Raw genomic sequence first — 15748 nt, forward strand, 5'->3', positions numbered from 1 at the left:
ATATATTTCACCTAGGGTTCACATTTTTTAGTATTTAATATAGAGAAATGCTAATATTTACAATATTTTCATCTCACTTTCACAGCAAATATTTAGTGTCAGGTTGTTACAATTGTTATTGCCTTATTGGTGAGGTTAAAAAGTAATTCAATGATAGGTTAAAAAAATCGTGGACTTATAAGTTATCACTTATCTTTTTTTAACATATATAAAATATATTAAGACTGCCTTGGCCCTTGACTTTCAGTCAAGGTTTATTACTTTGATTGGAGGGAACAATTTTTCCATTTGGCAAGTTTGCACCGAATTGATTCATCAAGTAAAAAACAAATATAAAGTCCAAGTTGATTTTACATCTGTGGAAAGATATTCTTGACATAATTGAAAATTTCCATACAGGCCCGTGAAGCCAGGCCAGCTATTAACGGGAAGCTACACGTTTTGTCTTCTTATCTCAAAAATTAAGGAACTTAATTAAGTGGATAATTTTCCAGATAAATTTCTATTATCTCTCTCTCATTTTTTCAATTATCCCTTTATTTCTTTTAATTTTCTCATTCAGGTAAAGTATGTTATTAATTATTACCATTAAATGTGCAAAGAAAAATAAAAAGCAATTTCTCTTTTCTTTTTCTTTTTCTTTTTTTACCTTCTTTCTAAATATTTTGCACCCATGACCCATCGGTTGGCAAAGAAAAAAAAAATCATTAGGGTTTTGGGAATAATATTCTTAGCATATTAATTTCTAAGTTTTTTATTTTTATTTTTTTATTGAGCTGGATTTTTAGATATTATTAAGGTCATATTAGCTGAATATATTAGTAGAAATATTCAAAGGTCATATTAGTTGAATAATTTCTATGCAAATATAACTAATTTCAAACCATTAGGTCTAACTGTCTTAACTGCTAGAGGACACAATATGTGTTAGATATTTTTTAATTGAGCCGAATGTTTCGCATCTTTGAAATTATTTTATTAAAAAAATAACAAAAAAATCTATTATTAAATAAATGAATGCTTAATGTTTACATCAAACAGTCGGCTAAGACGATTCAATAGCTATATATTCTTAGATAAGCTCAACTATTCTAGGATTGTCAATACGTGTTATTAGTGCTAAGAAAGCTTAGCCTAGAATCCCCCAATTTCATGCAATTTGATTATTCTTCCAGCACAAATCCAACTATAATGCTTAAATATGTAATTAAAGTGCACGGATGGGTTCAATGTCTCAACAAGTTATTAATTTTCTACCCCAAAATATATTTTACTACATCATCCCTCCCTAAGTTTTCAACCCTAAAGTTTAAATAATTTTTTTTGATGAAATAAAATCTAAATATTGGTTGTTCTATCTTCTATGAATGCATCAAAAAAACACAAATAGAAGGCTTGTCTAAAAAAAAAAATTAATAAAAAAATGGTAGGTTTTAATAAATACAATTTTCCTTCTTTTTTTTTTTTTTTTTTTGTTCATTACAGAATTTATTGATTTTAATTACTTATAATGTGATTGATTTTATTCAATGCAAAATCAATAACCCCCCAGATACCCTTTCATAAATCAAGCGAAGAAAGTTCTAGAAGATGAAGATAATTCTTGGTTTAGTCAATACACAAAACTACAAGGACAATAAAGCTTCCCATATAAAAGGTTTGGTTAAGAAATGTTCTTAAAACATTTGTTAATAATTTATTTTAATAAAGTTTTGATATTACTTTTATAAAATATATAAAAATTATTAAAAAGTTAATTTTTTTCAATTAAAATTTTTTAAAAATGTTTCCTAAACTAATGCTCTTATCCCTTAACTTTTCTCTTCTATAAATTGTCCTCACCTCAGTCTATCCCATTTGTTTGGTTAAAAACTTAAAATATATCCATTCCCTCACTGATTCACACACACAGCAATTGATTAAATGAAGTCCTTTTTTGCTTTCAAAAACAGAGTAAAGGAAGTGATAATTCTTATCTCAAAAAAAAGAAAGAAAGTGATAATTCCTATTTTGAATCGAAAGAAAGTGCTACGGTGGAGGATATTATGGTAATTTCCTTACTATTAACGACCACATGTATAGTTGGCAAAAACCGTGCCAAACTAATTTTAGCGGGAGAGTCAGAGAACTCGCCCAGAGTCCGACGTGTCATCTCTCTCTCTCTCTCTCTCTCTCTCTATGCCCAGCTTTCATTCACTTTAGAGCTTCCAGTTACACCAATTATTAAAGATTCTGCTTGACCATTCCTCTCCTCTCTCTCTCTCTCTCTCTCTCTCTCTCCCTTACATAGACATGTTACATATATAGAAATAAGTAGATACATAGGTTTGCTGTCCCTCAAATTCGGTGACCCTTTGTCTCTGTTTGTTTCTTTTTTTTTCTCTCTCTTCCTTTGAGAAGCACTTCCAATCCATTGCTTTTCTTCTGGGTTTCTTGAAATGCAGATTCTTGCCATATGACATGAAAGGCTAAAACCCATTTTCGCAGTTGGTTCTTTACCTTAACTTTTGCATTTGGTATAAACCACTTTCACAGCCTTTCTCTTTTCTATATAAGCCCCATCTCCTTCTTTCCTTTTTTGCCCACTTTGGTTTTCTTGGAGAGAACACCAACATGCTAGACGGATTATTAAAGCCAAAATTCTACAACAAATGGTTCGACAAAAACCCAATATTGTTTGCTTTGTTTTCTTGTTGTTTATGTAAATTTTGGACATTTGTTTCATTTTTTTTTTTTTTAGATTGTTGGGTATGTTTTAATTTAAGCTATTTTGATTTGCATTTCTGATTTTTTCTTCTTTTCTTTTGGTATAGCAAATCAAATTTAAAGCTTTTGAAGGTTCGGCTAGAGGGGATAAAGAAGAAGAGAAATGCTGTGCAGAAATATTTGAAGAGTGATATAGTTGACCTTCTTAGGAATAACCTTGACATCAATGCCTATGGCAGGGTAAGTTTCAGCATTATTTGTTTTTCCCTGTACGAAAAAAATCCAAGATTTGTTTTTTTCCATCATTTTCAATGATTTTGTGGCCTTGATTGGTTTTTGATTTTTTTTTTTTTTTTGAAGTCTTCATAATTTTGGATTAAGGATGTTCTGTTTACTTGCCTAATATATCTGTTCCAGCATTTCTGCTAGATGGATATGATAATCAGGAGGTGATAGATTATGGATGCCATGTTTTTCTTATTAATTTATGATCAATTTTTGTCTTCTTTAGTTTTGTTTTGTTTTGAGTTTATCATATTTCTTTCGGTTTTGGAATATTGAAATTGTTTGCTTCTATTGGGATTTGGGATAAAGTTGCATTTTATCTTTTGATTTTAACAGCCTCACGAATCTGAGAAATTCCCACATGATTTCCTGTGTCCAGCTCAGAGTACTATGTATGAAAATGCGTGACATCAAATTCTACATAAATATATTTTCATGGGCCTTGTTCTTTATAATTTTCTTTTTGTGGGACCCAATTTTTGTCATTTCCACAATGGCACCACATACTCTTCCCATTGCACTTGATAGATCATGCATGTGTTCCCTCCTGCCCATATATCCCATGTCTTAAGCATGAAATCCTTCACTATTTGAGTTTTATGAACTGTATTGCATGGTCAAGTTTTCTAGTGCATGTGACCAAATTGAAGTCTTAGGAAGAAATTGCTTTCTCAATAAATTTTTTTTATTTATTTTAAATGAGGCACAGAGAATTTGCTCCAGATAGAGTTCTTAAAAGTTGATAAATCTTCAGAGCTTTTAGGAGAGCTATAATCATTTTAGTAGGAACAGTTGCAAGGCAGCAGGCCTACAAAAATAATGTTTTGTATATTTCTTCTTTGTGCCTTTCTTTATTTCTAGTTGTTTGCTCTTTTTCCTCACTGGAGGGAAAAACGAAGGGTGGAAGTGGAGACTGAATGGGAGCACTTGCTTTGCTTTTCACATCATACGGATATGCATGAATATGTTGTCTTTGAACTAAATGATTCCTATGGTTCGGACCATTGGATTGAAGCCAAAATTATATGTTTTAGTGCTTGCACACCAAGACATATATTTTGGCTTCACCCCAATGCAGTTTAGTTTCTTCATTCTATAATATGACTGATAAATGATTATATGTCTGTGTATAATAATGAAAAGAGATTAAACATACTTGAAATCAAAACTAGAGCAATAACATGGCAAAAAGTCCTAGTTTTGCATATATATAACATATGGAAATGCACACACCCAGACACACCTCTAACTCTGTGTAAATGATGTGCAGGCTGAAGGGCTTCTAGTTGAGCAAAACATGTCAACCTGTTATGAACTCATTGAAAATTTCCGTGGGTGCATCTACAGTCATGTCTCTGCCATGAATAAACAGAGGTACATGTGGCTGCACAACCGATACTGATATTATGTGCTCTATCAAATGGCATGCTTGCATCAAGTAGCTATGCAATCTCCCTTTTTCTTTCCAGTTCTCTATCTCGCTGGATATGAGGATTTAGACTTCAACAAATATGCATATTTCCATGGAATTTCTTTTGATATTACTGAAATATTTGAAGGAAATATATTTAACTCAATTGAAGAAAAGAAAAAAAGAATAAAAAGAAGAAACTAGAGAAGTAAATTCAGAGCCAAACAAAAAAGAAAATACCTGCCTATCCTGTATATAAGAAAAATTACCATCTACGAATGAAAGTACTTGGACTGATCTTACTTATTTTGTCTCTGATTTTCAATAAGTATGCAGATAGTCAGATACTATATTATCATGCATTCAGGAGGCTTATTATTTTGTATTTTATATTTTAAATTTTGCTCAAATTCATCCAAGCTTCTACTTGTATAAGCTGCATCCTGTTCTCTCCCTCTCTCTCTCTCTCTCTCAACTAATAGATTTACAAGAACAGCTTACTTGGGTTTTTTTTTCCTTGTTCACTTAAGCTTGCTGCACTGAAATTATAAATACAAATCTTAATATGGATTATGCTACCTCCTAATTAATTAAGTCCACAGATTAAGATCTTCCATTTGGTGTTTGTATCCTACTCATACATCTCACCTTATTTCTTTGAGGCCCAAAGAAGAGTCCTAATATCTGTCATATAGATAATAAATTTCAGATTTGAGAGGATAGAGATTCAGTTGGCCTTTTGGATATAGTTATAGGAGGTTAAGAACTAATCTTTGAGAGCTAGATATTAATGCTTTAGAGCTAATTTATGGCTTTAGTCTTCAATATGTGTTGATTTGTGTTTACATATCAGTTTGGACTCAAATGAGACTTAAAAAAACTTTTACCTTCTTATTAAAAAATTTAACGGTTTTCAACTATGACTATGAAATTCACATATCGTTGCCTATAACATTTTTGTTTTATTTTATCCTTTATATAGCGGGTGTCCTGAGGAATGCAAGGAAGCTATACCATCTTTGATCTATGCCGCAGCAAGATTCTCTGATTTGCCAGAACTCCGTGAACTCAGAACTATTTTTACTGAGAGATATGGAAGTTCACTTGAATCTTACACAAATAAAGAGGTAAGTTTATAGGTTCACTTTAATTGCTCATCTATATTATCATAGCTTAGAGTCCTAATACGAATATACATTCTCAGTTTGGGAAATATCTTAGTTTGTGAACCCAACTAATGGTTTTGCTTAATCAGTTTGTTGAGAGGTTAAAGGCAAAGCCTCCTACAAAAGAGATGAAGCTTCAGTTGCTGCAAGACCTAGCACAAGAATTCTCTATAAATTGGGATATCAAGGCTTTGGAACCGAAACTGTATACTTCTATACCAAAACAAGTAAGTTCCACTCTGTTGCTATAATTGCCTCCAAATTTATTTATCAAACACACCGGTAGGGAAATGAAAACAATTTGGATATTGGGGGTATGAAATGAAATATTTTTACCTTTTAAAAGGAAGGATAGGAGAGGTCTTGGACAAAATAAAAACCTACTATACTATCTATGAAGTAAGCACGCTCCTCCAATCTCTACATCAGGCCCTACTTTACGTTAGAATTTTTGTATAACAATATAACCTTAGGGCACTGAAGTTCAGGCCCTTAATGCTTTTCCTTTTGGTATGAAATGCAAGCTTGGATCCACTAATATTTTAAAACTTCCCCTGGATCCTGCCTACTTAGTCCCTACTCATCACAATTAGGTAATTTTGGTTGCATGTTGAGCTCTCCTCATAGTGCTGATTGCTATTTTTACCATGTATGACTTTTTGCAGGAGCATCGCAAACATGGTTCTTTAAGCAATATTGATGATAAAAAATGGCAGAAAAACAAGGATGACGCAGTCCCAGAAAAAAACAATCAGGATTCTGCCGACAGATTGAGCAATGGGAGGGGTTCTATTACAAAAAGAAATGACAAAGACCTTAATTTTCGTGGAAGAAAGGATGTCACTGATGATGACAAATGGCAGAAAAACAAGGATGATGCAGTCCCAGAAAAAAACAATCAGGATTCTGCAAACAGACTGAGCAATGGGAGGGGTTCTATTACAAAAAGGAATGACAGAGACCTTAATTTTCGTGGAATAAAGGATGTCGCTGGTGATAGACATGGGATGCCTGCAATTAGCGAAGATAAGATAACTACCGAGTTATCCCAAGATGGCCTAAAAAAGTCTTCAAGTTTAGTTGGAAGTGTCTCTAAAGATGAAGTAGACAATAAGAGGCCACTTTACTACAAATATACCAGTCCACCTTACCTCAAAACAAAATATGAAAAAGATGAAAGCAGCTCAGAGGAACCTACAAAATTAAAAGGTCATATTGATAAGGAAGCAGCTCAACATATTGATCATCCAGTGGTTGAAGATAAACCAAAACCAAGATCAGTTAGGAGCAGAAACTTGAAACCACCACCAGGTCGCAGTAATGTTGGAAGTTCAGAAAATGATGGTATTACAAAGATGGATTCAAGGGGAACAAAACAAGAAGATGCTAGACTAAGCTTGCGAACCATTCATTCACATGATAGTGCTCCAAGGGATGAGGAGGATACGAATGTAGATGATCTTTTGATGCATTTCAGTAAAAAGAAGTCATCTGATGAATCAGGCAAAAAAAATATATATCTGAGACCTCCTCCTTCCCGACAAAGTGATGTTGATCATGGTGAATATAAGTGGAACAGAATGAAATCTGATTTGGATATTGGACCTGCAAGAGTGGAACCAACAACTTCAACTGGGGCAACAAAAAGGCGTGTTCGAGCCACTTCCTTACAACCGGAGATGCTGAGCATGGGTGAGCATGTTCATCCTAATCTGCCCGACTATGAAGAATTAGCTGCTCGGCTTGCAAATATTAGATAAAAATTTAAAAAAGAAAAAAAGAAAAAAAAGGTTTAGATTCTTTCTACCTCTTTTTTATTTTCTACTTAAATTCTTAACATGCTACATGTCCATCTTGGAAGTGTTCATTATATGGGTTTCTTCAATTGTATACTACCCAGGAATCTATTGCAAAGTTGTTTCTGTCTTCTGTTACAACCAACGAAAGGGCATGCTACTAAATTTGTAATGAGTACGCGGCCTGGTCTGCATTAAAAACTAAAAGCAGTTCCCATGCCATTCTTTTTCTTTATTATTTTTTGCATAGAGCCTATTCTCACAGAGAATTCGTTACATGTTACACATCCATTGAGGGGTTTGTCTATTTTTGAGGACTTGTAGAAATGTATGTTGTTTCCAGTGTCTCTATATATGTTGCTTGGGAGCTTTCCTCTGTTCGTTTGATTGCAGTCATTTTTACGTGAAGTAACTTAAAGAGCAACATTTTTTACATGTTGTTATCTGTAAATTATATTTTGGATCTGCATATGTACAAATTCAACACATAAGTTAAGATTCATATTGCTATTTTTATGCCAATTTTCACGAGGCTTCAAACATATCCCTCAAGACTCAAGTTGCAAATTCTCTATGTAGATTATTTAGAGTTTTCTTCTGTTCGCTTGATTGTAGAGGTTTGTACATTAATCCAAAGAGAGCAGAGGTTTGTACATTGTACATTAATTCGGTAACGCCTAACTTAATAGAACTTTTATGTAAAATGCACAAGCACAAATCAACAATGAAAACAAAGAAGTTGCCTAAATTAACAAGACTGTAAAGAAGCCTATTCGAAATTATATGCACTTGAAGTAATAATAAAAGGTTTACAATTAAGAATTGAGGTATAAACTTACAAGGATTAAGCCTACTATGAAGTTCAAATTATTTTTTAGCCTTTTTAAAATGAGATTGCTAAAAAATTTGGTGCTTTAAAAAGGTATGAGTACATATTACAAAATGGGCACAAGAGAGTAAGGGTGTGTGGGTTCGTTTGGGTCAAGTTGAGAGGTTTTTTTTTTTTTTATATATTTTTTTTTCAATCTAACCTACCTTGGTCGAGTTGAAAAAAAACTCAACCCATAACAGGGTTGGATAGTTTTTTATTATTATTTTAAACTGACCTTTAAAACAGCCACATCCAACAAATATTAAAAGTGCCCCTACAATCTTCCAAAAATTCTAAGATACACAAATAATCAAACCAAATGACATTTAAATAGTAAGATATCAAATAGTTTTTATCTCAACTCAATTGAAATACAAATTAGAATAGAAGCAGTATTTCAACTATATTTTGCCCCTCGCCATCTTTTGAAAATTCTCGATTGTAACACCACCATACACAAATTATCAAACCAAATGATATTTAGTTAGTAAGAATGTAAGATATCAAATAATTCTATCCCAGTTTTTTTTTTTTTTTTTGAAGAAAGAATTCTATCCCAACTTAGTTGTAAGATATCAAATAGTTCTATTTTATATCAAGGAGAATGGCAAAAGAGTAATTAATAACATATAATATATATATATATATATATATATATATTTTTTATATATTAAAAATAGGTAGTCGAGTTAGATTAGGCAAATTTGTGAATCTCTTGACCTAAACACTATCCAACTCATAAGAAAAAAAAAAAAAAAAAAAAAAGAGCAACCTAACCTAACCCATCAGTCCCTAAAAACCAATTGAGTAAATTTCATTTACATCCCTCGAGGTTTGAGCTAATACCAACCAAATCCAAGACTTTTCAAAATTAACCAATTTGATCCCTAAACCTAGTTTAGTCCCTAAAATGGTTGAGAAAAAATAACTAAATGCTTAAGGACTAAGCTGGCGTTAGAGACCAAACTAGCTAGTTTTGAAAAGTCTTGGACTTGATTGGCATTAACCAAAATATCAAGGTTTGTTAGTGGAATTTATCTAAATCAATTCAATCCATTGAGTTAGGGTAGTTTTGATGAATTTGTGGGTTTGCTACACATCCCTACTAGAGACTAGACCAATTTTTATGACTAATATCTAAAGGTCATTCACAGTAGAAAGAAAGTAGCAAAAATAATCATGGTGTGCAAAAGAAAGAAATGTCGTTTTGGGTTTAAACCGTTTTGTCTATCATAAGATATCAAAACGGTTTGCCGTTCGTTCGTAGCCGTAGTAGTAAGTAGTAACACAGTACAACGCTCAGAAATCCGAAGAGCCGCTGGTACTGGTAAAAAACGCACCGTTTTTTATTTTTTATTTTTTTATATCCAGAACCTTCAGTCACAATTTGACAAACGCAGTGTTTTGAGAATTGGGGATTTTATTATTATAAGGGTTTGGTTCTTTTCTTCATGGTCTTCTTCCATGGAAGAAAGAACCGAATCTTCAGCTTCAGGCTCTTCAGCACAATCACCATATCCACCTATATCATCTGAGGAAGAGGAAGAAATGAACGGCGGAGATTCAACAATGGAGGAGGAACATGTGATGAGCGAGGTCCACCTTGGATGCCCACCTGGCATTTCTGGGCCCCACATTTCCCACTTCACCATTTCTCTTCCAACTCCACCTGGTATGGTAACTACAAAATACATTAATATCTCTGTTGTCTGAAAACAACGTTGTACTAATTATGTACTTTTTGCTTTTGCTATGGTGACCAACTAGGAATGAAAATAGACAAATATAGTACTTACTTTATTATTATTTTTTTTTAAATTTTTTTTGTTTTAATGAGAAAAGATTAGGAATTTCAAATTTAATTTGAAGTAATGGGAGTAATGTAGTTTAGTTTCTTACTTTCTTTTAATTTAATTACTTAGAAGTTGAACCTAGCAGATACCAATGTGAAGCGGCTTCATCAAATCAAACATTTAGCGTGGACCCAGATGGTGATCTTGTTCTAACTAGGCGTAACAGTAAGTTCTTGTCTACAATACATTTATTTAATGTTAATGTTAGTATTATTATTAGCATTATTATTATTTTGTGAAGTCCAATGTAACATCAAATTTGATATTGTTTACTATACAATTTAAAGCCGTTTGTTTCACGACATTCTCAAAGTATTTTATTAAAGAAGAAGCTATGATTTTAAGCATTTCTTTGATAAGATATTTCTTGATCTTCGATTTTCTTAAGAATTGACAAGCATGATAAGTATGTGGACATCACATAATCCAAACAGTGGATTCAACAAACAAAAAATTCATATGAGAAGTTATCAAGTGGGATAAGATTGTAAAAGTGTAATATGCAAGCTATAACTATATATGCATATGCATGTATCCCTTTTTTGTTATGTTAAGAATTTATTTGTATGAGGAATTTGATTTGGTCTATACGTATGTAAGTTTCAAAAAGCAATTTTTAATATGAATATGTATATATTGCACAGAACCAGCTTCCTGTATTTACCGTGTGACCATCCGGCATAATATCACATCATCAATTCCAAATGTCGGTTTGCAGGTAGTTATTGGTTTGTTATGAATCTTATGATGGTTTCTCTTAGATTTATGTGCTGTAATTTAATCTCTTTTTTTGTTTACCCTTCAGGTTTGGAGAGCAGAACTAGTGTTATCTGATTTTGTGCTGCATAAGATGTTTACTTCAACTGAGTTTGATGGAATTGTAGCATTAGAACTTGGTGCTGGAACAGGTATATCAACCATTAGTACCTACCTTGATTTTCATGGTACTTTCACTCAATAATGTAAATTTTAAACCTACGAACAAGATTGAATATGCCTAATATGATATGAACCTGTTGAACCTCGTTAAGAACTGTAACAGTTAATTTGATAATCCTGACCACTGGTCCTATGTCATGGTTTATATTGTGGCTACCATTTTTGAACATCCATTAATAGTTCTGGTCATTTATAAAGTATTTTGGAAACATAATATTATATCTTACTCACAGTATTGCCTATAACAGTATAACACTATAACTATATCATCATGGATTAACCTGCTCATGGGCTTGATTACGTCATTGCTGATATATGAGGTTTTCACTTTGATGTCTATATTGATAGATTTATGGTTAATAACAAGAATATGCTTAAGTTTGTAGATTGTATATCATATCAGAATTAGATTCTTGCTGAACCAAAGTCAACTAGTGGCAATTGTGAAAATTCAGATCATTAGACAACTATATGGGAAAATGACTTGCAATTTTGGACAGAACTGCTGTTTTGGGGAATGAAAAATGTTTTAAATATTTTTCTTTTTCCTTTTTTGGTTTCTTTAATGTCACATTTGTCTTATCAAATACCATCTGGAATTTATAAGTTTGTGTAATGCTTCATAATCATTAAGATTTGTACATCATTCTAAATTTTGCTTTATCTCCACTGCCTGTCAGAAGCATTTGTGTATCTTGGCTGACTAGATCTTATCTTACTTTTTTCACCAGGGTTGGTGGGTATATTACTTGCACGTGATGCGAAAACGGTGTTTGTAACTGGTATGGTACCCTGCCTTTATTATATATCATTCTTTATTCATGTGCAACTATCCCTTAATGGTTTTTGTGACTGCTATTGTACCTTACCTTTACTAGATACCATGAATTTGATTTGATATGTCCCTTAATTTGTTTGAAATCTTTTTTTTTTTTTTTTTTTTTTTTCTAGTGGATGGATGGATGCCTGATCATTGTGTCTCATACCGTTATTTAGCAAAATGTGAGTCAGTGTACAGCTTGCTGATATATGATTATTTGCAACTGTGGACATATCAAATCAAATTCATGGTTTCATTTTCCTCTTTTCTTTTCTTTTTCTTTTTAAAAAAAAAAAATCCTCAATCTGTTTTACCCTTGTATTTTACTTGTGCTTTTTATGTGGCTGGAATGGAGGGCTGTTATGCTTAAGTTTCACAGATTTTTTACTTTAACCATATACACTACTAAAGTTGGTACTATGAAAGAGATGGAAGGAACTCCTTCTTAAGAGAGCTAAGACACAACTTCTCTCTCACACGTGTGTACAGACACACACAGAGACTCTTGTTAATTAGAGAAGTTGAAATTATAGAAGGCAATGCCAAATAGAGTGCATGAAATTAGAGCTGTCTTATAAGAAGACTATATTATAAGGGAAAATCAGTCCACCAGGTTATTACATGCCAGTAATATTTTTTAAGTGAGAAAACTATATTAATTGTGATCATTTTTAATGTTTTCCATCATAATTAAAGGTCCTACATAATGCACAAAGTTCCCACTTTTACGAGGTCTAGAAGAGGTGATCGATAGACAACCTTGTCCCCCAATTCTTTTTGAGAGAGGCTGGTTCCTAGACTAAAACCCGAAATTTGCCATTTTGGGTGGAAGGCACTTGCCATTGCACCAAGGCCTAACCTCTACTTTTCATCTTATTATATTAATTCAGAAATCCTTCATTTATAGTAAAGTTTTTAACTTTTGATACCACAATATAGATCCTGAGCTGTTGATAAGCAGGTTATTTGAAGTTTACAACTGGCTAATGGTTTCTGATAAGTTGTATTGGAATAGGCTGATCTAATTAGAATTGCAAATATTCATACCTAATTTATAAGCAAAACCAGCAATTAAAGATTTGGACTTGATTGAGCTGATGATCATCATGAACCTCTGGTCACAGATGGTGTACTATGTTTTCTTCCTCTTACCTTTTGTAGTTAGACATGCTTTCTGATCTTCCAGGTTGAAATTTGAATCACATTAACATGTAGTAGTTAATGAGAAAAGTAGGTTTCTGAAGGCAAAGTTGATTATGCATGACTTTTATTGGAGGGTACACACATCCCCGTATGCTCTTTCAGTTCTTTCTACTTCATTTTGTTACTCAGTATTGAAATGGTATTTCTAAAGAAGCCACTCTAATTGTTGACAGACCATGGTGATGAAATCCTTAACAACTGTGCTGAGAATGTTGACCTTAATTCTGGACTGTTCAACTGTCAAGCAGAAGTTTATGTGCGCGAACTCGATTGGATGAGTCCGTGGCCCCCTAGAGTAGTAGGACCAGGAGAGTCTCCTCTGCATAAAAGGTGAAATTTTTTTAGTTGATAATACAAAGAAAGAAATAAGACAACTGCAAGATGGTTGGTCCAATAAGAATTTCACTTTCAATTACTTGGGAGCCTAAATCATTTTGTTTTGTTGTGTCATTCAGGTACTCATGGACCTTTTCTGAAGTTGAAGAAGTCCAAGGAGCTTCTTTGCTTGTGGCTGCTGACATAATTTACAGCGATGACTTGACTGATGCATTTTTCAATGTTTTGGAGAAATTAATGTCCCTAGGTTCAGAGAAGGTACAGATCAAAATGATAGAACAGGGTGCAATAGCAAACAGCTAATATCTCCTCATGATAGAACAGTTAGAATCTGTCCTCTTTTCGGCTTGAAACACAAGATATGTTCAAGGTTTTGGACTAAGCCCAAGTGGGCCTTTCGAATGTTATTTGAATTGGATAGTTTTCCCATGTGGGATAAATTCCCTCTTTTACGGATGTTGACTTCTCTCGCCAACGAGCTCTAACTCAATTGGCATTTCCTCCTCCCACAAGAACGGGTGGAGGAGGATAAGATTATGGATTCAAAACCCACAGAGTCCTTTTGTTACAGACCAATTATAATATTTTTTGAAAAAAAATTAACAATCATTGACATGTCATGTTTATTTTTAAATAGAACCACTTTGAGTTCCTATATGTTGACATTAATTAACCTTCCTATGTTTCTTAGGTGTTATACTTGGCATTGGAAAAGCGCTACAACTTCAGTGTCAATGATCTCGATGTTGTTGCAAATGGTTATTCACACTTCCGTAGTTATTTGAGGGATGACAGCGGTGAGTATGTTACTGAGTAGATGGCTAGTACCACTTGTTATTGGTTATAATTTGGTTTTGTAATGGTGATGCAGAATGTGAGGATATCAAAAATGGATCTGTCCCTTGTTTTGTTGGAAAGCGCGTCGATATCACACAAATTCCACAATATGTGAGAGATTATGACAGAGGAAATGATGTTGAGATTTGGCAGATTAAATATGAGAAAAAAATCCCAATGTAGACTCCTGTGACAATAAAACTAAAGTAATGTAGATACAAGTAAGGCCATTACATTTGTCATATAAGTCTAATTATCCTGTCTTCGTTCATTTTATAGTGATAAATGCTTATAAGCTATCATACTAAAGTAATCTTGGAGTTGCATTATTTTTGTATATTCTCCATACATGCAATATTTCGAGGTAATCAAAGATTAATAGTTGTGTCATCAATCAATTATTTAAATTCAAGTTTTTAAAGTTTACAATAATGCATAAAAGATGAGTCTACGGATTAAATGGTAAATAATATCCAATTGACATGAAAATTGGCATGAATGTTAAAAACATATAGATTGTGTAATTCAAATGTGGGATTTTCAAAATATAAATTCTATAACAAGTTTTTGGATGGTGTTAGATTATTTAGAATTATACCAGGTGTAACTTGAACCCTCTCTCTCTCTCTCTCTCTCTCTCTCTCTCTCTCTCTCTCTATATATATATATATATATATATATATATATATATATATATATATATATATAGCTTATATAGGATTTGTTTTTCCTAGGCGTAGTAGAGAGCCATGAATAAATATTTATTAATAGTTATATATTATATGTATGAAGTAAATGGAATCCAGTGTTAATGTGTTTTATTTTCATATTAAAAATGCGTAAATGTACTTTTGATCCCTTCATTTTGGATCAATTTTTTATTTTGGTTCTTACTTTTTTTTTTTTACCGCTTTTAGTTCTTAAAATGAAAAACGCGATCTATTTTGGTTCCTATTGTCATCCCACTAACGGAAATTGTTAATGTGGCAAACAGAGTGCACTATTGACACAGTAAATACTAACGTGGTCATTAAAAAAATATTAAAAAAATATTTAGTATTTAAAATAATGCCACATTAGCATTTTAAATATTAAAAAAGCCACATCTTAAAAACAATTAAAACAAATTTCTAAACTTATGGTTTTAAAAAATAAAATAATTAAATAAAATATTCTTTTCTTTTCATTATATTTTTGGTCATGTTCTTTATCAAAGTTCTTCAACAGTAAAAGACGAAAAAAGTCCTTTCAACATAGCCAACCAAAATCATCAATTCCCTTCAATGCACAAAACCCATAACACAAATCAATGTTTCTTTTTCTTTTTTCTTTTTGAAACCCATAACCTATCAAACCCCTCAATTATTTCCTTTTCAAATCCCTTCAACGCACAAAACACAAAACCCAAATCATCATTGACTCATCTTCAAATACAAGTCTCTATGTTCGTTTCTTTTTCTTTTTCTCTCTCATATTGGTGTCTCTCTCATAGATCAATGGAGATCTTTGGTGGAAGATTCTGATG

At 32.6% G+C, this 15748-nt stretch overlaps 2 protein-coding genes across 4 annotated transcripts; both read left to right on the forward strand.

Moving 5' to 3' along the window:
- The first annotated feature begins 2335 nt into the window (after window positions 1–2335).
- On the forward strand, window positions 2336–7482 carry LOC142633809 (uncharacterized). Its single transcript, XM_075808057.1, has 6 exons — window positions 2336–2654; window positions 2814–2946; window positions 4262–4365; window positions 5385–5529; window positions 5658–5795; window positions 6234–7482. The coding sequence occupies exons 1-6, from the start codon at window positions 2614–2616 to the stop codon at window positions 7326–7328; spliced, it is 1656 nt and encodes a 551-aa protein (XP_075664172.1). The 5' UTR covers window positions 2336–2613; the 3' UTR covers window positions 7329–7482.
- A 2131-nt stretch (window positions 7483–9613) lies between these two features.
- Window positions 9614–14617, forward strand: LOC142634197 (uncharacterized). 3 transcript variants are annotated; one of them, XM_075808488.1, is made up of 10 exons: window positions 9614–9907; window positions 10161–10253; window positions 10733–10806; window positions 10894–10996; window positions 11759–11809; window positions 11979–12029; window positions 13224–13380; window positions 13506–13644; window positions 14078–14183; window positions 14258–14611. In XM_075808488.1, exons 1-10 carry the CDS (start codon window positions 9700–9702, stop codon window positions 14404–14406), a joined length of 1131 nt encoding a protein of 376 aa, XP_075664603.1. In that variant the 5' UTR covers window positions 9614–9699; the 3' UTR covers window positions 14407–14611. The 3 variants fall into 3 exon arrangements, with proteins under 3 accessions (XP_075664603.1, XP_075664602.1, XP_075664604.1); XM_075808487.1 differs by having other exon boundaries at window positions 9615–9907; window positions 10158–10253; XM_075808489.1 differs by lacking the exon at window positions 11979–12029 and having other exon boundaries at window positions 9617–9907; window positions 10158–10253; window positions 14258–14617.
- The last annotated feature ends 1131 nt before the right edge of the window (window positions 14618–15748 follow it).

Source organism: Castanea sativa, chromosome 5, assembly GCF_040712315.1.
Source record: "Castanea sativa cultivar Marrone di Chiusa Pesio chromosome 5, ASM4071231v1".
Lineage (NCBI taxonomy): Eukaryota > Viridiplantae > Streptophyta > Magnoliopsida > Fagales > Fagaceae > Castanea > Castanea sativa.